At 35.6% G+C, this 24,693-nt stretch overlaps 2 protein-coding genes across 2 annotated transcripts; one reads left to right on the top strand and one right to left on the bottom strand.

Moving 5' to 3' along the window:
* Positions 1–53: 53 nt before the first annotated feature.
* Positions 54–2,035, top strand: bbln (bublin coiled coil protein). Its single transcript, XM_019076378.2, has 2 exons — positions 54–256; positions 1,445–2,035. The coding sequence occupies exons 1-2, from the start codon at positions 178–180 to the stop codon at positions 1,630–1,632; spliced, it is 267 nt and encodes an 88-aa protein (XP_018931923.1). The 5' UTR covers positions 54–177; the 3' UTR covers positions 1,633–2,035.
* A 5,328-nt stretch (positions 2,036–7,363) lies between these two features.
* LOC109072490 lies at positions 7,364–23,319 on the bottom strand. Its single transcript, XM_042723474.1, has 15 exons — positions 23,153–23,319; positions 21,592–21,751; positions 21,254–21,378; positions 19,947–20,122; positions 18,166–18,250; positions 15,531–15,600; positions 14,009–14,159; positions 13,707–13,904; positions 13,451–13,581; positions 12,505–12,598; positions 11,787–11,900; positions 10,039–10,137; positions 8,980–9,058; positions 7,941–8,062; positions 7,364–7,829 (listed from the first exon to the last, which is right to left on the bottom strand). The coding sequence occupies exons 2-15, from the start codon at positions 21,741–21,743 to the stop codon at positions 7,569–7,571; spliced, it is 1,857 nt and encodes a 618-aa protein (XP_042579408.1). The 5' UTR covers positions 21,744–21,751; positions 23,153–23,319; the 3' UTR covers positions 7,364–7,568.
* Positions 23,320–24,693: the final 1,374 nt, after the last annotated feature.

Raw genomic sequence — 24,693 nt, 5'->3', positions numbered from 1 at the left:
ATAATGAAATATTAGGAGCTGAGACAGCAGCGGGTTTGTATTTCTGATGAGGCGTGTCACTGGACGCTCGTGACAGTCAGCTGATCCTGAGCTGTTCGTCTCTGATAATCAGTCTTATATCTTGTCTACTTTTTTTAAACACACATGTAATAATTCGCTTTTATTCGGTAAATAGCGATGTCTGGACCGAACGGAGATCCCGATGTCTCAGCTGATGACGGAATCATCGAGGATGAAGATGAATTCAGTGAAGAAGGTATGAATCAACGCGTTAATTATTCACTACTTTATAAAGATGCGTTCTAATTCCACTGCAATCTTCTCATTTACTGTAATATGTCCGTGTTTCACTTTCGAATTAGTTTGGAATTCTATTATTCCCAGTGATGATGATTTTTAATAATTTCTGACTACTGCAATACATTTTTTTGTTTTTTATATATATATATATATATATATATATTACTACCTCATATACATCATTTTCCAATTATATATTTTATATTCTATATATTTTATTTTATCTAATTTATTTTGTAATTAATTATATTGTTCAGTTTTTATATTTATATTTTTTATTTTTTTATTTTTTATTTTAATTAATTTATTTAATAAAATTATATTGTAATTATTTATTAACCAGATAATAGAATTATAGATTGTTTATAACATTAATTATAATGATTTATATATTATTATCAACTTTTATATAAAGATTGTATAGATTTATTTATATATAAATATTATATAACTTTATATATATTCACCTTTTATAGTATTTTATATGATATATATATATTACAATAACTATTTTATAAGTAAATTATTGATAATTATATATTAATATTATATTTATAGTATATGTAAATTAAAATAAATATATATATATATATATATATATATTATATGTTTATATATATATTTATTAATAATATATGGGTTTGTGTGTTCTTATATAATTAAAAAAAATATAATAAAAATTGTTTGTACATAATTTTATTAATAACATTATGTTTTGATGTTTTATAACAATTATCATTATATTAATATTTACTCATATATATAATATTTATCAGTATATTTTTTTTTTTATTAAAATTTTTTTTTTGTTTTTTTTTAAAATTTTTAAATTTTATTGGAATTTTTTTTTTATTATTTATTTTTTTAGTTTTTTTTGATAATTTTATTTTTTTAATTATTTTTTTTTATTTATTTTGATTTTTTATTTGTTTTATTTTTTTTTTTATCTGTTTTGTGTTTGTATGTATTTTAATTTTATTTTAATGTGAAAATAATAATAAATAAATCTAATATAAGATTGTATAACATAAGCACTGGTATAAAAGAATTAATAGTAAAAGAGTAAAGTGAGAGTGATGTCTGACTCATCGTGTGTCCGAGTGAGGTCAGAGTGAGGTGTGATGATGCGAGTCTGTTTGATCAGAATACGCAGCGATCGACTCCATGCTGGACCAGATCAACTCCTGTCTGGACAACATCGAGGAGAGGAACGAGGCCCTGAACGGAAAACTGCACGAGCTGCTGGAGTCCAACAGAGAGGCTCGGAGAGAGTTCAGAGAACAGCTTCCTCCTCCTCCTCCTGATGAAGAGCCAGAGCCCGCTGAACACTAGAGGAACAAACCATCTGTCGACTGTCTAAACTGTGCTGTATTACATTAAAGCCTCTAATGGCTTATTACTTTCATAGGAATATGTTATTATAGAGTTATTATAGTCAACTATAAATATAAAAGCTTTAGGGATGCAACAATACAGTTAGTATTTAGTTAGAATAGAATGGATTGGCCATTACTGAGCGCTATAATAAACAGGTAATGTGTGTTTCCTTCATACTGGACACTAGAGGGCGCCCTCGCGCAGGAAATACACGTGCATCACAGAAGTAATAGAACTGATGCCCTTCCAGGAAATCTCTGGTATAAAGGCATCTATTCACTGTAACAGAGTAAAAATAAGATATAATGTTTAATGTTTCGATTGATGTAAGGACAATAAACACTCTCCTGTGACAATATCTGTGAGCGTAAGTGTTTTTTTCATTTCTTTCAATCCCTAGAAAGCATAAAAACATCTGTTACTTGAAATAAATTCAACTTTAAATAAAATAAAAATATAAAATCATTACCTGTAGTTGCCAAGGCATCATTTCTCATTTAAACTGTTTAACTCGATCTGCTAAAATAATAAAAATATAAATACAAATTAATAAAAAACTATGCAGACATAATAACAGACAAAAAAAAATACTAAAAACTTTACCTCAAAATGAAAAGAGAAAATATTAGAATATAAATAAACCAACTTAAAATCAAAACAGAAAATCTTTAAAAAAAATCTAAAAAGAAAATGAATAAATATTGAAAGCTATAGTAGCATCTCCACGATATTAAATAACACTCATACGGGGAAACTATTTTAAATACAATTATCAAGGATGTAAACAAATTCATAAAGAATCCAGGAGTCCTCGTAATCATCAAATATTTTAATAGAAATTAAAATGAGCCAAAAGCAGCAAACAAACACTGAAAACCATGAAGCTGAGCTGCTCTAAAACTCTGACCGTCGGGTTTATGATTAGCTTGCCTTAAAAACAGACGTATCTTCTGCTCATGATGAGAATCATGATTCAGTTATTACATCGTGTGATATTCTCAGCTCCACGAATCAAATCAGTCCTGAATCTGACCAAGCCTCCTGCTGAAGGCCAGTGTAAACCAGCCTGGTTTGCTGGTCTTAGCTGGTTTAAGCTGGTTTTGCTAACCTGACTACTGGGAACCAGTCTGATGATTGGTTTTCTTAAAAAAACAAAAAAAACAGTGTAACGTCTGAGCGGTTCCTTCCTTTAAAAACATTAAAAAATAAATTTCCAGCATTATTCTGGCAATGACAGATCAAGTCGTCAAATGAAGCAGCAGCAGCAGCAGCGATCGTACGATCAATAACACTTGACTGTAATCTGAATACAGTATGGAGATCATCTCTGGATCTGATCACATGCATCTGATGCATCAATGACACGACCGAAGGAAACAAGAACGCACGACTTCCTGTCAAACAGAACATTTCACCCCAAAACCAAATATATCTATATGGGTCAAAGACGAAAAAGTGTTTAAGCATAAAAAAAAGTGTAATACTGCTTTAAACTGTTGTAGTTTTTCCCCCAAAAAATGCTAAAAGTTTTGTTTTATTTAATTGCAATTTTGTTTTTGTTTATCTGAGAAAAAAATAAATATCATACATTTTCCCCTGATTTACAGAAGGGACGCACTACAATGTCATTCAGTGTAACAATCTCATCAGGCATATTTACAACAAAAAATCAATTTATGACACATTAAAAGACTAATTACTTTCACCCCAAACACTAATGAGTTGTAATTTTACATTTTTAACATTCGCCACTATCCTAGGTTTTGCCCATTTTGTCAATAAGAGCTTTTTTTACTAACTTAAAACACAAAATGTAGCATGCTCCATTATTCTTTTAGATATTTTAATATGTACACGTCAGAATAAGCATGTTGTTGGAATTTTTGCATAAATATTGTGTCACACTGAATGACAATGTAACATTATTTCAACCAAATTTTGACATTTTATTCTCCAAAAACTTATTTGAAGCCTTAAAAGTAGACATTTTACTTGCATTTAATGTGCTTTCTATTGACACAAAATCACTTTTGTACATTTCTTTTGATGCAGACATCTTAACGTCTTTGACCCATATATATACTTCTGAAGTATTTATGCATCAAGGTTGTATTGTTACACTGCCTGCGATTAAAAAAACAGCATTAAAATAATGAAAAAAACAAGATATGGATTAAAAATACACCATTAAAGTAATGAAAGTCATGCATGTTGATTGTATTATTGTGTATTTAATTTTCTTAAATTTTGAATTTGTATTTGATTGAGTTTGAGGTGTGACTGGTTCCGTTTATGAAAGTTGAAATTTCGATGTTTTTTGAGTGAGACGGGTCGTGCTGTTAATATAAAAGCTGCTGGTTTTGATCGAGTCGCTCAGAGTAAGATGCTTTATAGCCTCCGCCCCGATGATCAGCACTACTGCCACGAACAGCAGAGCAGAACCAAATCAACAAACCCAAGCACCTCACAAAAACAGGCCCAGTTTCACTCTTAAATACAAACAAGAAACAAGAAATCAAGTTTTACACCAAAGGAAGCAGATTTAGATGCCATCAATACTTTCTGATGCTAATTATGCACATTTTAATCCCAAATTGTTATCATGATGAAAATTATATATATACAGTACAGGTCAAAAGTTTGGAAACATTACTATTTTTAATGTTTTTGAAAGAAGTTTCTTCTGCTCATCAAGCCTGCATTTATTTGATCAAAAATACAGAAAATTAAAACAGTAATATGTGATATATTATTACAATTTAAAATAATTGTTTTTAAATTTATTTATACTTTAAATGATCATTTATTTCTGTGATGCAAAGCTGAATTTTTAGGATCATTATCACATGATCCTTAGAAATCATTCTAATATGATGATTCATTATCAAAGTTGGAAACAGTTCTGCTGCTTAATATTTTTTCAGAACATGTGATACTTTTTTAGGATACTTTGACGAATAAAAAGTAAAAAGAAAAAAGAAAAAAAGAAGCTATGTTTTTTAAATATAAATATTTTATAATAAACAATATACACTACTGGTCAGTAATTTGGGGTCAGTCATTTATTTTCTTTCTTTTTTTTTAAATAAAATCAATACTTTTATTCAGCAAAGATGTGTTAAATTGATAAACAGTGATAGTCAAGAAAATATGTTATTAGAATATATATTATTAGAATTTTTATTTTTATTTTGAATAAATGCAGTTCTTTTTAACCTTTTATTCATCAATATATTAGACAGCAGAACTGTTTCCAACACTCATAATAAATCAGAATATTAGAATGATTTCTAAATGATCATGTGATAGACTGGATGTTACATGTGACACTGAAGGCTGGAGTTATGATGCTGAAAATTCAGCTTTGCATCACAGGAATAAATTATTTTTTTAAAGTATATTCAAATAGAAAACTATTATTTTAAGTTGTAATAATATTTCACAATATTACTGTTTTTTCTGTATTTTTGATCAAATAAATGCAGGCTTGATGAGCAGAAGAGACTTCTTTCAAAAACATTAAAAATAGTAATGTTTCCAAACTTTTGACCTGTACTGTATATATATATATAAAGCATTCAGATGTTTTATCTTGTATTAGTTTATTTATTAATTGTAACTATTGTCAAAGGTGATTCTCATTACTGGAATTTTAGTTACTGTTTATTGTAATATTATTATTTCACGTTTTGTTAAGTAATGAGAATGAGGGGACACTGTGCTTAACTGTCATGAAAATAATGTCACAATAGAAAACCCCTAAAAGTCCTAAGAATTGGCTTCTTTTTCTTTCTGCAAAATATAACTGCCTTCCTTCTCTCTTTTGTGTTTTGTGAGATTGTCCAGAACGCTGTCAGCTGGACAGACCTCTGTGTTTAAGCGTCTGCTGAACTAGAAGCGCTAGCAGGGGATGGCTCGGGGTTATCAGAGAGAGACAGCACCTGCGTGACGCTCGTCTTCAGTCATGTGACACTGAGCTCATCACGCGTGTTTCAGTCCAGCGTCGGTCTCAGAAAACAGCACCAAAACCAAACACAGATCATGTGATGATAAATCATTCTGTCTGGACACTATTTTACTATTTTCTTAAGATTAAAACCGCACACATTCAATTCAGCGGAGCAACTGTTTTGCAATAATGCCATTTTTGCTTTGAGGTCACGAGGATAATATTTGACATTACTGTAACTGAGAACTGGGGATAAAAAATTAAATGATAATTCAATCAAATTAAGTTTCATAATTAAATAAATAATGGTCCTAAAAGCGTATTTATTATATGTAATTCTAATAATATAATTATATATGTAAAACAAATATAATTATATGTGTGTGTGTGTATTTATTTAAATTATATGTATAAAGATATCAATTATATATGTGCTGAAAATGGTTTCAGCATTATATATATATATATATAGTACAGACCAAAAGTTTGTAAACATTACTATTTTTAATGTTTTTGAAAGAAGTCTCTTCTGCTCATCAAGCCTGCATTTATTTGATAAAAAAAATACAGAAAAAACAGTAATATTGTGAAATATTATTACAACTTTAAATAATAGTTTTCTATTTGAATATACTACTAAAAATCTTTAAAAATCATTACTCCAGCCTTCAGTGTCACATGTAACATCCAGTCTATCACATGATCATTTAGAAATCATTCTAATATTCTGATTTATTATGAGTGTTGGAAACAGTTCTGCTGTCTAATATATTTGATCAATAAAAAAGGTTAAAAAGAACTGCATTTATTCAAAATAAAAAAAAAACATTTCTAATAATATATATTCTAATAATATATTTTCTTTACTATCACTTTTTATCAATTTAACACATCCTTGCTGAATAAAAGTATTGATTTTATTAAAAAAAAGAAAGAAAAAAAAAATTACTGACCCCAAATTACTGACCCAGTAGTGTATATTGTTATTTACAAAATATTTTTATATTTCAAAAACATAGCTTCTTTTTTTTATTTTTTTACTTTTTATTCATCAAAGTATCCTAAAAAAGTATCACATGTTCTGAAAAAATATTAAGCAGCAGAACTGTTTCCAACTTTGATAATGAATCATCATATTAGAATGATTTCTAAAGGATCATGTGATAATGATCCTAAAAATTCAGCTTTGCATCACAGAAATAAATGATAATTTAAAGTATAATAAATTTAAAAACAATTATTTTAAATTGTAATAATATATCACAATATTAAAACTGTTTCTGTATTTTTGATCAAATAAATGCAGGCTTGATGAGCAGAAGAAACTTCTTTCAAAAACATTAAAAATAGTAATGTTTCCAAACTTTTGGTCTGTACTGTATATATATATAAATCAAGAAGGATTTTCTAGACAAGTAAAAATGATGTTCTTGTTTTCAGAAAAAAATCAAGTCAAAATGAAGAGAGTTTCTGCTTAGAAAAAGTAAAATAATCGTATTTTCTGTTTAAAAATAACATTCTTTTGCTTACATTAATGGCAGATTATTTTACTTGTTCAAAGCAGAAACTCTTCATTTTGACTTGATTTTTTTCTGAAAACAAGAACATCATTTTTAGTTGTCTAGAAAATCTTTTTTGTTGTTATGTTGGCTGGAAAAAAGAATATAAGATATAAAGTAAGTTTTTTTTTTTGTATTTTTTTTTTATGTTTAATAATTGATTTTTGATTTATATTTTTAGGTCTAAGATTGAATTATCATTTGATTTTGATGATAAATATGGATGTAGATCTTGTTGGTTTTGGGCTGGAAGTGAACCCTTCAGCGGCGTATCCCATCATTCCCTTCACCTGAGGGCCGTGTGCTCCTGACAAACACAGCTACTGTACAAACAGGACGGGTGCTTTCACTAGGGTCCTCTGAGGCGGATACAGTTCTGTGTCTCAGCGTCGTCTCGCTCCTCGTCCTCGTCTCTTAGCAGGAGTCCGGCCCCGGCCCCGGACGCTCTTCCCCTCGGGCTCCGGCTCCACGGCGACGGCTTCTTCCTGTGCCAGCGCCTGGACTTCCTGTGCAGGATGTGAGGCACTGCTGCAGGACTCTAGAGTCTGCGGGGCTGGTTCTGTGAGGAGAGAGGTCTGATCTGGACTGATGTGGTCTGCTGAGCTGGAGCCGGACTCTTCGTGCTTCGTTAAAGCTTTGTAACGCTGCACAATATATTTGTATATTATATATAAATATACTTAACATATAAACAACACGTGCTTCACAGTTCTGTTGGAGAGACATGCATCAGCACAGATCTGACTGAGACTCACCTTCAGGTTCTGGAAGTGTGTGAGCGTCTTGCAGTGTGTGTGTCGAGCCGAAGACTCGAAGTGATAGAACTGACCACAGAGACGACAGAGAAAACCAGCCACGGGCACCACGAAACTGGAGCCTGCCACACACACACACACGCAGATTAAAGCACAAGCTGATCACCTGCTCTTCTGTTGAGCATTAACTCACTTCAGTCTGAAAACTAGACTCTATATGTTCATTCTGCATCTTAATAAAAGCATTGTGATTTAAGGATGTTTACATATTTTTGTTTTTGCAGTGCATGCAACATTTAATGCCATGACTTCATGAATTTAAGACTTTTAAGGCCTTAATTTGAAGAAAAGTGAATTAAGACTTTAATAACCTGCAGAAACCCTGAAGAACAGAAATAATGTGTGACCCTGGAGCACAAAACCAGTCAGGAGGGTCAAATTTTAAAATATACATCTGAAAGCTGAATAAATCATCTCTCCATTGATGTGTGGTTTGTTAGGAGGACAATATTTGTCTGAGATACAACTATTTGAAAATCTGGAATCTGAGGGAGCAAAAAAATCTAAATATTGAGAAAATCATCTTTAAAGTTGTTCAAATGAAGTTCTTGGAATTGCATATTACTAATCAAAAATTAAGTTTTGATATATTTACGGTAGGACATTTACAAAATATCTTCATGGAACATGATCTTATCTTAATATCCTAATGATTTTTGTCATAAAAGAAAAATTTATAATTCTGACTCATACAATGTATTGTTGTCTATTGTTACAAATATACCTGTGCTACTGATGACTGCTTCTGTGCTGCAGGGTCACAGATGAACAAAAAAAAAATAATTCAAAAACATTTGAAGACAAAGTGTCTTCTCATAGAGGTGCATCTTTTTTTTGTAACTTATTTCTAAAAGTGAAACGTAATGAATCTAGAATATGTGAAAGTTTCACTTTTTGAAACAAGTTGCAAAAAAATATTCTAATTTTTTGAGATGCACCTGTATATTTTGTGAGGAATGTGTGGCAGATGATTACCCACCGTACACTGTGTCCGAGTCGAACTCCTCGTCTTCAGTCAGATCCTCGAGTGTGACCTCCATCTGCGCAGACACACCCTCCTGCAGGAGACACACAGAGTCACACCAGCACACACACACACACGCACACACAGAGTCACATCAGCACACACACACACACAGAGTCACACCAGCGCACACACACACACACACACACACACCACACACACAGAGTCACACCAGCGTACACACACACACAGAGTGTCACACCAGTGCACACACACACACACACACAGAGTCACACCAGCGCGCACACACACACACACAGAGTCACACCAGCGCACACACACACACACCAGCACACACAGAGTCACACCAGCGCACACACACACACACACACACACACACACACAGAGTCACACCAGCGCACACACACACACACACACACACACACACACACACACACACACACAGAGTCCACAAAAGCCACACACACACACACACACACACACACACAGAGTCACACCAGCGCACACACACACACACACACACACACACACACACACACAGAGTCACACCAGCGCAGCACACACACACACACACACCAGCACACACAGAGTCACACCAGCGCACACACACACACACACACACACACACACACAGAGTCACATCAGCACACACACACACACACACACACACACACACACACAGAGTCACACCAGCACACACACACACACACACACACACACACACACACAGAGTCACACCAGCACACACACACACACACACCAGCACACACAGAGTCACACCAGCGCACACACACACACACACACACACACACACACACACAGAGTCACACCAGCGCACACACACACACACACAGAGTCACACCAGCGCACACACACACACACACACACACACACACAGAGTCACACCAGCACACACACACACACACACACACACACACAGAGTCACACCAGTGCACACACACACACACACACACACACACACACACACACACACACACCAGCACACACACACACACACACACACACACACACAGAGGTTTGGAGATCCTTCACCTTCCCGTTCTCCTCTTCCTCTCTCTCGTCGTCGCTGCACTCTCCGTCCTCTTCACACAGAAACATGTCAGTGTTCATCTGATCCGGCTCCTTCCACAGCTGATGCACACAGACAACACACAGCAGCGTTCCCACTGAGATCATTACACGTACTCCTCATACTTTCAATTAGATCTGATTTTTAGATTTTCATTTTAAGGCAACTACAAAATCCGTTTTATTTTTTCCCAAATTCCATTTAAATTTTTCTGGATCCCGTTTTTTTTTTTTCTTTTTCTGGATTTCCCTTTTTCTTATTTTTTCTGGATTCTGCTTTTTTTTCTTCTTCTTTTTTTTTTTACCCCGTTTTAATTTTCTGGATTTGATGTTTGTTTGTTTGTTTGTTTTTTCTCGTTTTAATTTTTTTTTTTTTTTTTTTTTTATTTTTCTGGTCTATTTTTTTAAAGTTTAACAAAAACTATGTTTAGGGCCCTATTTTATTTTTTCTTACCATATGTTTTATTGTTACCAAATTCTGTTTTAGCATGTCTAATTATTTGAATGCATAAAAACAACTTAATTTATTCAAATTTATCCCTACAATAGCCTTATAAAATGTTTTTATTCACTATTACAGTTTCTGTTCATATTTTGAATTAGATTTTGTTTTCATTTTAGTTAATGTTTTTGTCATTTTTAAACATCTATATAGTTTTTAATGATTTTATACTTAGTTAATTGGGTTTTAGTTAATTTAGCACTTCAAATTAAACTAAATGAAAATTAGAAAGGTTGCCTTGGCTACTAGCTGAAATAAAATGAGTTAATTATTTTATAACTTTTTAATAAAACAAATACATGTAAATGCTTTTTTTTTATTTGAAATAAAACAAACTCAATAAAATAAAATAAAACAAGCACTTCATTTCAGACAGTTGCAACTTTTCTAATTTTAATTTAGTTTAACTAGATGTACTGAAATAATTTTAGTTTAGTTAGTGTAGTTGTGGTTAGATAGTCGGAATTGCAATAGAAGGGTTGTGAGTTCGAGTCTCGGGCCGGCAGGAATTGTGGGTGGGGGGAGTGCATGTACAGTTCTCTCTCCACCTTCAATACCATGACTTAGGTGCCCTTGACAAGGCACTGAACCCCCAACTGCTCCCCGGGCGCCGCAGCATAAAATGGCTGCCCACTGCTTCGGGTGTGTGTTCATAGTGTGTGTGTGTTCACTGCTCTGTGTGTGTGCACTTCGGATGGGTTAAATGCAGAGCATGAATTCTGAGTATGGGTCACCATACTTGGCTGAATGTCACGTCACTTTCACTTTCATAACCAAAACTGAAATAAAAATTAATAAAAACTCTTTAGACATTAAAAAAACTAAAAATGTCCAAAATATTACTATATACTATAATAACACTGTTTTAAGCTGAAAAAAATATCTGGAGTAGGATTTACTTCGACAGGATTTACAAGAATTTCACTCAAAAATTGCACATCTTTATTTTGACTTTGAAAACTATATATTTTTTTGTGCATGTGCCATAGACTACTATATTAAATGCATTACTCCAAATGCAATTTTTGTTTGTTTTTACAAACTAAAGGACTTTATATTCTGTGGAGACTGCATGTTGCAGATACCATACATAAAGACTGCACTGCAGTGTAACATTCGTCCCCAACACTTTTTAATGCATCTCAAGAGTGAAAGATCAATTCTGATTCACAGTATTGCACGACATAATCCATCATCATCTGAACATCACCTGCTGGACTCGCTGCTGGTGCTCCGGCGACTGCATGTGCTCCACAAACTCTCTGTGTGTCCTGAAGCGCAGCTTACAGACGGTGCATCTGGAGCTGGACGAGTGGATACAGCGCTGTACACACACACACACACACACACACTCAGCTTCATCTCCATCAGCTTGGGGTGACGGTTAAACAGAGCTGGGTAGATTACTTACAAAGTGTAATCCGTTACTGATTCCATATAACATAATATCTGCACAGTTATGACGCTGAAAGTTCAGTGCAAACAGTCTTTTAAAATTATGGTTTAGTTTAATGCCTACAAAAATGTCTCGTAGGGACCACAATGAGCTACTTCCCGGGTTGATGACATCACAAACCCTGAAATTTACATAAACCCCGCCCCCGGGAACATGCAACAAAGGGGGCGGGGCCATTTGTGCTGCTTTAGAGCAAAGGGAGAGTTATTGCCACGCCTTCAAAACTAGGGGTGCATGCATGAAAAAATCTATTGATATATGAATCGTGATTCCTCCTTCTAACGATTCTAATGGATTCACAAGTTTCACAATTAATGTTCTAAAGCAGTGGTCTTTAATCCTGCTCCTCGCGTCCCCTGCTCTCTATCTCTCTCTCATTCAGATCATCAGCTCAGCTACAACAGTGAACTGTGTATAGACAGAGTTATGTTTTGTGAATACGGGCCCTGGTTATGAATATCGGCCTGTTCACCTTGTGCTCCTTGGTCCTGCGGTGCTCCGTGACGTTGGTGGTGAAGTGCGTCTGGCAGGTGGAGCACCATCTCTGCAGACCCGCTCTCTTCTCACTGCGACAGCACACACCGTTCAGAAAGACAGGCGGCGTGCAGCGTAAAAACACACTGATGCATCAGTCGCTCTTGCAACGTGAGAACACACCTTCAGTTACAGTGTGTGCATTTCAGGAAAGATAACCTCTGATCTGCGGTTTATTTTCTGGAATATTAACTAATAATGCACCAAACTTTTGCCAACTGGAAAAATGCATTTTCAGTGAATGGGTGCCGTCAGAATGAGAGTCCAAACAGCTGATAAAAACATCACAATAATCCACAAGTAATCCACAGCACTCCAGTCCATCAGTTAACATCTGGAGAAGACAAAAGATGAAACACATCCAGCATTAAGATGTTTTTAACTCAAATACATAGAGTCTATAATCCATAATAACACTTCCTCCAGTGAAAAAGTGCATCTCCTGTTGTCTCTCACATCAAAATCCAGAAACCATATTTGTTTAAATGCTGCTTGATCTGTGCAGATTTCTCTCCTGATTCACACCAGAACACTTTTTCACTGGAGGAAGTGTTACTATGGACTGTAGCGTTATGGATTTGAGTTAAAAACGTCTTAATGCTGGATGTGTTTCATCTTTTGTCTTCTCCAGATGTTCACTGATGGACTGGAGTGCTGTGGATTACTTGTGGATTATTGTGATGTTTTTATCAGCTGTTTGGACTCTCACTCTGACGGCACCCATTCACTGCAGAGCATCCATTGATGAGACACTGATGCAGTGCTACATTTCTCCAAATCTGATGAAGAAACAAACTCATCTTGATCTCAGATGATCTGATTCCTTTAAGGTACTGAAGTATAAATGCATAAAGCATTAACCGAACCGCATCAGAATCTCTCACCCGTCTCTGCGAGCTCCTTGCAGGGACTCCTGGACTCGCGGCAGCAGCGTGACGAGACACGCGTTGCTCATGTGCTGGATCTCCATCATCTTCTGCTGGTGCGTCAGTCCGTTCATATGGCTCTGGAAATTCTACACATTAAACAGACGGGTTCATCCAAAGTGGAACAAAAGCAACATGAGTAATGCACCAATTATGCTGCTATTATATCAGGTTATGTAAACAATTAAATCTGAGTGATATCTGAGAGACGTACTTGCTGGTTATGGCAAGTGATGTTGCAAATATAGCAGAAGAACTTATTGGAGGTCTCTGTGGCTCCGTCGTTGACCTCCTCAGGAGCGTCTGTGGTCTCCTTGATTTCAGGCACTGAATCGGAGCGCGTGGCGTCGTCTGGACCATCGCTGATCTGCTGCTCAACGTCTTTATCCGGAGCTTCTGTGCTTTCAACCCGCTGAAGATCAAGAAACAAGACATTACCTGAAGAAAAGGGAGCTGCAGCTGGATGTGCACCTGTGTGTGTGGTCTCTTAGATCACACAGAGATGATGGTACAAACCTCGGCCGCTTGACTCGGTTCATCCGCTTCAGCGTCCACGCCGCCTCCCTCCTGCAGCGTGAGCTCTGAAACACATTCAAACCTCGTTTGTTTGACTTGGTTATTCGGTTTCAAAACACAGGATCCCAAGTTATGTGCTGTTCGTGTGGTTCTACATGTATTATAGTTCATGTATAATGGTTAAAGTACTGAGTTAAGGGTATGAATACTTATGCAATGTACTTAATTCTGTTTTTGCTTTGCCATTATGGTGTGTGGGGTGTATATTGATGTGGGAAAATGTAAAGTAATTTAAATCAGTTTAACATAATGCTGCAAATAACAAAACGTGAAAAAATGAAGGGGTTTGAATACTTTCGCAAGGCACTGTATGTGTACTAAAATAAAATATAAAAAAACTTTTCAGCAATGTGAATAATTTAACGTGTTTGAATGATTTGGTTTGGATACTTTCGCAAACATCTATATAGTTTTTAATGATTTTATACTTAGTTAATTGGGTTTTAGTTAATTTAGCACTTCAAATTAAACTAAATGAAAATTAGAAAGGTTGCCTTGGCTACTAGCTGAAATAAAATAAGTTAATTATTTTATAAATTTTTAAGAAAACAAATACATGTAAATGCTTTTTTTTTATTTGAAATAAAACAAACTCAATAAAATAAAATAAAAACCAGCCCTTCATTTCAGAACAGGGTTGACCAGGTGAAATCCTCAACCTTTTCTCTCAGGATCCGGTCTATTATATTCCATATGTTTTTTATTTGAGTTTTTTGAACTCTCCACATTACTGTTTTCATTTAGCCTAACCCAAAACTGAAATGCCCAAAGACACACAAACCATAAAAACTCTTAAGACTCAAAAAAACTAAAAATGTCCAAATATTTACTTCATGACTATATTCAAGCATCAAACATTAAAGTACTGAGTTAAGGTGAATACTTGAAGCAATGTACCAGTTAATTCTGTTTTGCACATTGCTGATTGCAGGATTGTGGGGCTGGGCATCTGACTCTTGTGGGTTTCTGTGTTTTTACAATCAGTGTTAACATGAAATGCTGCTCTGCCACAACTCCTGACCGAAAAAACATGACGGGTTTTCAATCACTTTCGCAAGGCACTGTAGATTTACTACAAAAAAATATTACATAACTTTTTCAGCAAACATTTCATTCAAGTCTCTAACTTGAAAGAACACAGCGTAACAAACGCAAAGACGAAAAATAAGAAACTCTATACATACTTTAATGGAATACGTGTTAAAATACACTGCACAAAAAAAATGATAAAAGTTTTAAAATAATGAACATCTGCAAAACTTGTGTTAAAATCGACATGCATTTTTAACCTTTGCACAATTGTATGGCATTTGTTTTTGTCGTTAACGAATGTATTTTATTATTGACAGGCTTATTTCACAGAATTTGATTCAGTGGCAAAAAAAAGCCTGATTTGATTATTTTCTTGAACATGTGGAGTGTATAATGTTTGTGTGTTGTAGGGAAATCGGGGACTCTCTACCTGCAGATGCAAAAGGCTCCTAATATACTCCACGCTTTGAGCTGATTCTGTCTCCACAGGCTCCTCTGACCTGCACAGACACACAAACCACATGACTCTCCCACTCAAACACATTTAAACACATCAAATCAGCCTTCATTCTTAATGTCTCCACAGGCTCCTCTGACCTGCACAGACACACAAACCACGAAACATAACAGGTGCCCCAGTTGAGAATGTCAAAAAACATTTAACAGTTGAATGCAGAGATTTATAAGTCACTGGACTCTTTTTCTAGTGTTTTTCTGGTGCTTTCGTCGGGCTGCTGTTTTTGATGCCTGAAAGCAGAAAACTAGCGGTGTCACTGAACACAAGTTTATAAGTAAGCTTTTTCACAAAATCTGTGGCTTTCTGTGGCTGTTTTTTTGATGCAGTAAAAGCAGAAAACATCGGTGTCATGTTTGTATTTTCTTTTATTACTGGCCATAATCTAGAACACAAGTTATTGGCTCAGATGTGTTTGTGGTGTTTTTCTGCTGACTGAGGGAGAATATGATGGGTCTACTGTAACGGTACACATCAGATGTTCTTCCCCAGAACAGATTGTGTGAATACTTGAACACTGTAGTTCTGTTTATATTTACTTGAACACTGTAGTTCTGTGTATATTCATCAGGAACCGAGAAACAGACGAAACAAAACAATGCTCAATTTAGATTATTTAATTGGTGTATTTAGAGTCTTGGGATCGTGTAGATGGGGCTTAATGAATCCTCATTTTTATGCAAAAAGAAACTAATCTAACCTACATTTTATTCAGCCCGTTTAGTTTTCTAACACTATAGGCCTGGGACAGCTTTACCGCAACTTACCGCAAATAAACGGCGTCACGTGACGCCTACCGCAGTTTTAAACCTACAACCGTGCAAATTCAAAATGTATCAAAAAAAAAAAACAAAAAAACATTGGACGCGTGAAACACATCTGAATGCTACTTATTCGGTCAAGAACTTCAAATGAGCCAGTTTTAATCTGAAGCTTTTTCACAGATTACAGTGAGATTAATCTTGATTAAAAAATGTATCCTATGCACCTCCCTAACAGCGTAAAAAATAGCTGGTCCATGTATTGACTATTAGGCCTAGATTACCTGGGTACTGTCTTGTAACCTATAATCATGAATTTAATTTCCTTTTACTAAAGTGAAAATACATATAAAAGGTCGGCTGCCCTCAATACCGTCAGTGTTTTTTTTTGAACTTATAAATATTATTTAATCTATCTTAGATGTGTATTGTGTTATTTTTTATGCTGATTGAAGTTAAGCAACAACATGCGGATCCACTGTAACGTTGCATACATGAATCAGATGTGCGTCCCCAGAATTACAGATTGTGTGAATACTTGAACACTGGCCATTTCTGTTTAATATTCATCAGGAGACGAAAGCGCATCGAATATTATGAGCTATAATAAATATAAATATGAGTAAAATATATATAAGACAAATATATTTATATATATTATAGATTTTTAAAGATTTTATATTAATTTAGCCTATATGTTTTCTACATATTTATTTATAATTCTCAGGCTTTTTTTTCTTTTTTTTTTCTCGTTAAATTAACCCAGTGAGAAAAAAAGCCGCACACGTAAATCTATATAAATATTATATAGCTAACATGTACAAATATGTAATAAAAAATATACCTACAAATTAAAATATAATTTATTATATTATCTAAGTAATAAAAAAACCGAAGCTGGCTGACGAAATGGGGAAAAAAAGACAAACCATCTACTCCGACCCACAAGACAATTAGGACCCAGAGATCAGAAGGATTTGCAGGAGGAGCTGCTTTTTTTTCTGGATTACCCGGCAGACCCTCTTGTCTGGTGGAGGGACAATAGTGATCCGATTCCCTCTGCTTTCCAAACGTAGCCCAAAATATGTCATTTGCGGCTACAGCATTCCCTCAGCACGTGTGTTCAGTGTGCAGGAAACGTAGTTACGTTCTTTCAGGGCCTCACTTAAACTGCAAAGTGAAACATGCTAGTTTTCTAGCAAAAAAATATGAGGGTGGGATGTACACCACAGCACCTTTCGTTTTGCCAGACACAGAAGCAGTCAATAATCAGTAGCACCGGTATATTTGTAGCCAATGAACACCATACATTGTATGAGTCACAATTAGACATTTCTCTTTTAGCACAAAATCATAGGAATTAATTCGACCAAAGATCCGAGTTTCTTGTGTTCTACCCAGATCGCTCGAAAGATATCTCTTGTACTTTCCTACTGTATATATAATAAAACTTCATTCATGATGATTAGATAAATGCATTGCTAAATTCATTTGACACCTTTCAAAGATGAATTTTGTCTCCATTATTTAGATTTTTTTTGCTCGCCTCAGATTCCAGATTTTTCAAATAGTTGTCTCTCAGACCAAATTGTCCTTCCTAACAAGACCACACATCAATGGAAGATTATTATTCAGCTTTCGATGATGTATACATCGCAATTTTGAAAATTTACCCATATGACTGGTTTTGCGGTGCTCCAGGGTCAATATACACAATCCAGGGTTTTGTGCAAAACGATCCTCCTTTCTGTTATGCTTACATGATTTCTGTATATATTTGGTTTAATTACCTCTGCTGCTGCTGGCTTCTGATTGGCTGCCCGCAGATTTCTGCTCGTTGTCCCTCTTTCTGTCCGGCTGACGACCCTGAAACTCCTGTGTGTTCAGAGAGCCACAGATTTACCAAACACAGCGGGTACAATCAGTATTCTTCTGATTGGCTGCCCGCAGATTTCTCAGCTGAATATATTTTCTGAAGGCCCTGCTGTCAACCAGGGGATGTCGGGGACTAACACCCAAGCCAATCCATAAAACACTACAAAGAAAACAAAACAAATAAGTCTCCAGAGAACTGTTTTCTTTGTAATGGTATTATGATTAGCATATCGGTTGTTAACGACATCATGAGTAAAATAAAAGCTATATAAGATTATTTCTTAGATCTTCTACCAAAGTGTGTTGCCATGTCAGAAAAAAAAATACAAATGTAACAATCCCTACCACAGCTGATGTAGAGAAAAGCTTGACACACACACCACACACCCACACTACCACAACACACACACACACACACACAACAACACACACAAAACACTCAGCACACAAACACACACCTCTCACACGACCACACATCTCACACACACACATCTCACACACACACTCTCTCTCACACACCCTCTCACACACACACCGACTCACATCACACGTCTCACACACACAAACAAACACAGACCACTCTCATCCACACATACACACGTCACACACACACCACAACAACACCCAACCAATCTCTCCACACACACAACACACAACACTCTCACACACTCTCCACACCAACCACGCACACACACACACCGACACTCACAACCACAAACACACAAACACTCTCACACACACACTCTCCCTCTCCACACACACACAACTCACACACTCACACTCTCTCTCACACACACTCACACACACACCATCTCTCACACAACGCACACACTCTCGCACACCTCACACAAACTCTCTCACACAACTCACACACACTCACGACTTCGCACAAACACCTCTCACACACACACACACCACACCACACACAAACAACAATCTGCGTCCCACCACTCACACACCACTCTCATCCACACACACTCACACACACCACACACCAACCACACACTCACCTCTCACACGCTCTTTCTCTCACACACACACCCACACGCTGCTCACACGACACACACAACACACACAACCACTCACACACACACACTCTCACCACACACACTCACACACACACACTTCATCACACACCTCTCTCTCACACACATACACACACACACTCTCTCACACACTCTCTCACAAACACACACTCTCACACACACACACTCTCTCACACACACTCTCTCACACCACACGTCTCACCACACACACACTCGTCACCACAACAACGCACACACACCACTCTCTCACACACCACTCACCACACACTCTCTCTCTCTCTCTCACACACACACACACACACACTCTCTCACACACACTCTCTCACCACACACTCTCTCCTCACAAAACACCCTCTCTCTCTCTCTCTCACACACACACACACACACACGTCACTCGTCTCTCTCTCTCTCTTCTCTCTCTCACACACACCTCTCATCACCACTCACACACTTCTCCTCACACACACACTCTCACAACACACTCTCTCCACACACTCTCTCACACACACCACACTCTCTCGTCTCTCTCTCACACAAACACACACACACACACACACACACACACACACACACTCTCTCTCTCTCACACACACCACACACACGCACACACGACACACTCTCTCAACACACCCACACACTCACACACTCACATTGGGTGAAGTAGCGCGTTGTGCGGTCGTGAAGTGCCGCTGGTAAATCCCATGTGTGGCGGTTTTGTGATGGCGTCTCCCATCGGAACTGGGGCCCAGTAAGGAGACGTCTCTTGAGCCCGCAGTGAAGAACTGAGGAAACTGCTGGCCCCCCATCGCAAAGCCACGCATGCCACCTGCTCACACAGAACCAACAACACCAACACAGTCACACAACACTCACAGGATGAGGACAACACATATCAAACTCATGTCTGGAGCATTCCCTGACCCTAAAATCACAAAAATTAAATTAGATTTTGGAACAAATAACTGTATGAGAGTTACGAGAATCACTATAATGATTTGTGTGAATTAATAATTTATTAAATAGTATGTCTGGATGACTTGCAGAAATGCTACAAATAAAAAATAACTTCCTGGAATATTTTACATTTATTTTATGCATTATTAACGTGTAATTGTCTCTAAATAAATAAATGAACAAATACATAAATAACGGTTTTAGAAAGAAGCTTCAATTTTGCTTTGATTTTGAGGTGAAAGCAATTATACTTATTGGATAACATATTAATAATTATACAGTTTATCTATGTACATTAAAAAAACTTAATTCCTTGAAATGAAATAAATCTAAAATAAAATTAAAAATATAAAAAACTTTTTTATTTATTCTTTTTGATGAGTTAAATTTTTTTTTTTTTTTTAAATTTTAAAAATAAATATTATTTAATTAATTAATAAATAAATAAAAACTATGTTTAAAACACATTATGGAATGAACAAAATTACTAAAATTTCACCTAAAATTTAAAACATGAAATATAAATAACAAGATATAAAAACTAACAGAATATCAATACTACTAATTTAACAACGGTCAACTGAAATAAAGGAAATTGAGATTAATAAATTTTGAATAAATAATCTCTCCATTGATGTATGGTTTGTTAGGAGGACAATATTTGTCTGAGATACAACTATTTGAAAATCTGGAATCAATAAATATTGAAAATCATTGAGAAATCATCTTTAAAGTTGTTCAGATGAAGTTCTTAGTAATGCATATTACTAATCAAAAATTAAGTTTTGATATATTTATGGTAGGAAATGTACAAAATATCTTCATGCGCAACATGATCTTTACTTAATATCCTAATGATTTTTGTCATAAAAGAGAAATGTATAATTGTGACCCATACAATATATTGTTGTCTATTGCTACAAATATACCTGTGCTACTGATGACTGCTTCTGTGCTGCAGGGACACATATAGTGTGTGTTATATTGGGAGGCATGAGTTTACCCTGCATCTGCTGCATGAGCAGCGCCCCCTGCAGCATGGGGTTGGGAGCGAGGATGGTCTGCGGGGCTGAGCACAGGTTGACCATGCGGGCAGAAGCAGAAGCAGGAGTGGGAACCGCCATGGGCCTGAAAAACACAAGCACAGGACACATAAACTCATGTATGTTCATAATGCATCACAAAATAACTTGAGTAGTGTTATACAGTCAAACCAAATGTATTCAGACTCCTTCAACAATTCTCACATTATCAGAATTTATTCACTGCGGTTTAGAGAATGGTAATAGAATGGAGAGAGTGAAGGGTCAGAGCTGGAGTGTGTGTGTGTGTTGAGGGTACCGTGTGTGTGTGATGTGATGAGCGGGCGGAGGCTGTGGTGGAGGAGGAGGAGGTGGAGGCGTCTGCTGCTGCTGAAACAGATGCTGAAGCTGCCGCAGATGCTGATGAAACTGATGCTGCTGCTGCTGCTGCTGCTGGTGAGGGTTAAACATCCTGCAGCCTGAGAGAACACACACACACACACACACACACACCACGCTTTAACATCTACACAACATTACAGGCCTGCTTTTATCCAAAGACGAGCATAAAAGAGAATGATACATTAATACACGCACAATATAGGTAACACTTCACTTAAAGACTTCATGTGTAATGCATTTTAAAGAGGTATTAATTAAAGAGTATGATGCATTATAATTATTCATAATGTGCGTTGTAATACATAATATCTTGTGATTAAATGGAATTTAAAATGCAAAGTGTAAAAATAAATTGATAAGTGTTATAATTACTCATGAGATTGAACGACGCATTATAAGGTGCATCACAAGCCATAATTAATGCATTAAAAATACTTTTATAATGCGTTATGCATAAAGGCTTTCAGTAAAGTGTCCGCAAACACCGAATTGTCAGCATTATTATTTTTTCGGACAATTTAATTTTCGTCTTGCAATTCTGTTTTTCGTTTCCGCCACAGAATAAAAAATAAAATCTTTTTATATCACAATTCTGACTTTTTTTTTTCTTGCGACTTTGTGTTTTATCTGTTATATCACGTCAGCTTCTGTCAGAATTGCATGAGAGAAAGAAAAAAAACACCTTAAACTCACAAGGACCTTTTCTATTTTTATAAACGATCTGCTTACACATCATAACAGCATCAGTTCTGTCTTCTATTGTACTGAAACGGCCCAGGCCCAGGTCACGTGCTTATTTCAGATCAATAGAGATTATCATATCACAACAGAACTCATTCACATTCAGATCTACAGTTACATATTTACAAGTCGAATAGCAAAAAAACTGCTTGTTTTAGTGAAAAGGTCAAAAAGAGGATAAAAATATCCAACCAAATGTTGGAGAAACTAATGTTTTTGTGCATGAAACCTCGACTAACATTGAAAAACAAAACAGAAAAGTAAGCCCATAAATATTCGATATTAAACAATAGGCTACACAGTGAATAACACAATATTTATATATATATATACAGTCAGTTCTGACAGAGCACACCAGCATGAATACAGTGAGGTCAGTCTTTCATCTGATGCACATCCAGACCAGATCCTGACCTTCAGTATTTCTAGTGAACTAGACGAATGAGATCCAGAACAGACAGCAACAGCGCGTGTCCGTGTCTCAAATCCTCGTCGCCTACAGAGACAGCAGCGTTCACTGCACCCTACACGCGTGAACCTGCGCTTCAGAAATCACCCGAGAGATGCTGTCTAGATAGGCGCCTCGGCAGGCTTCGGGACAGAGCCCTAATCTTTATCTGCGTGCTATCCGCTAAGAGCTAGCACTCTATAAGCACGACCGCACCCGCAAACCTCGCGCATAATGCTCGTATTCTGAACCCCGGCGTCTGTTGAGCTGCAGGATACTAGATACTTACGAACTCTGCCGGCGGGGTTATGAGTTTAATAGCTGAGAGACGAGCGACAGCCTGTTGAATCTTCCTCTGTCACGTTAGCGGCGCTAGCGCTAACACACTCTCGCCGGTCTGAGCGCGATCATAGCGGGCGCCACACAGCGACCCCTGCAGGACTGGAGGAGCCACTGCGCGTCACAGACCATGTCTAGTTTCATTTATTGAATTATTGAATTATTTCTCATATTGTGTTCTGTGTGTCTGTTCCCTGCTGGTGGAATTATCTTTAGCCATCTTCAGAAATTGGCTAAAAACACATCTCTTCCATATTTATTTGACCCTCTAACTCTAGCACTCTCTATTCTAATTTTATTTTATCGGTTTTCTTTTTTTTTATATATAAAAAAACAACAACAAAAACATAAAAATAAAAAAAACCTTGACCCTCTACACTTGCACTCTCTATTTGTTTGCAAACTTGTTTTATTTTTTTTTTTTAAAAAAGGTCTCTAACACTAGCTTTCTTTATTTTCTTTCTATTATAAATGTATATTCTATATATATATATATATATATATATATATATATATATATATATTTATAAGGAGGGTGTATTTATAAGGAGGGTGAATATTTGATTCTGATTGGTCAAATAATTTAATTTAATTTAGTTTGTTTTAGTAAACAATTAAATAAATTAAAAACTATTACAAATAATACATAAATAATTAAAAATAAATAAATAATTTTAAATGAAATACATTTAAATAAATGTCAAAATATACATTGAAATAATAAATAAAACAATGACAAATAAATAGATTAAAATTAAAAATAATTAAACAAATAAATAAAGAAAACAATTTAAACAAACAAATAAGTAAATAAATAAATAAATATGCTTTCATCCTACCACAGAAGGGAAATGATATGAAACTGCTTTACAGTGTTTTTTTTTAAACTGCTTACACACATTTTCAAAACTCTTTTTTGCCTCTTTTTTTCAAAATTTAAAGAAAAGTAAAAGAATAGTGCATAAAGTATGTTTAAAAATGCAGCACTGCATTCAAAACATCAGGAACACATCTCAAAGCAAACATTCACAAACACCTTTTCCATAATATTAATTTGTGTGTGTTATATTTCACTCACATTACATTATATTTCACTGTTGGGAAGGTTACTGTGGGAATGTAATAGGTCACAGATTACAAGTTACCCTGTTTAAAATGTAATAGTAGTGTAACTTTTTCAATTACTTTATTAAAGTAATGTAACTGATTACTTTTGATTACTTTTCTAAATTTCTAATGAATGTTTATTTGCAACTGTGAATCATTTTCAAACATTTACAGCACACAGGGTTAACCTTACAGTAGTGCTCAACACTGTCAGACTTTCACAATCCTTCATCACTTGAATTAAGATGATCAAATCTGAACATATCCACCACAATATCAGACTTTAGTACTGCCTTTTACTCTGAGATTGATCTGAAGTTCAATGCAGATTTAAAGTCAGAAGAAATTGTTTACTGATACTGTTTTTGAAACCAAATCTTTACG

Source organism: Cyprinus carpio, chromosome B5 (assembly GCF_018340385.1).
Source record: "Cyprinus carpio isolate SPL01 chromosome B5, ASM1834038v1, whole genome shotgun sequence".
NCBI lineage: Eukaryota > Metazoa > Chordata > Actinopteri > Cypriniformes > Cyprinidae > Cyprinus > Cyprinus carpio.
The sequence above is the reverse complement of the archived record's forward strand: the minus strand, read 5'-3'. Positions and strand labels throughout refer to the sequence as shown.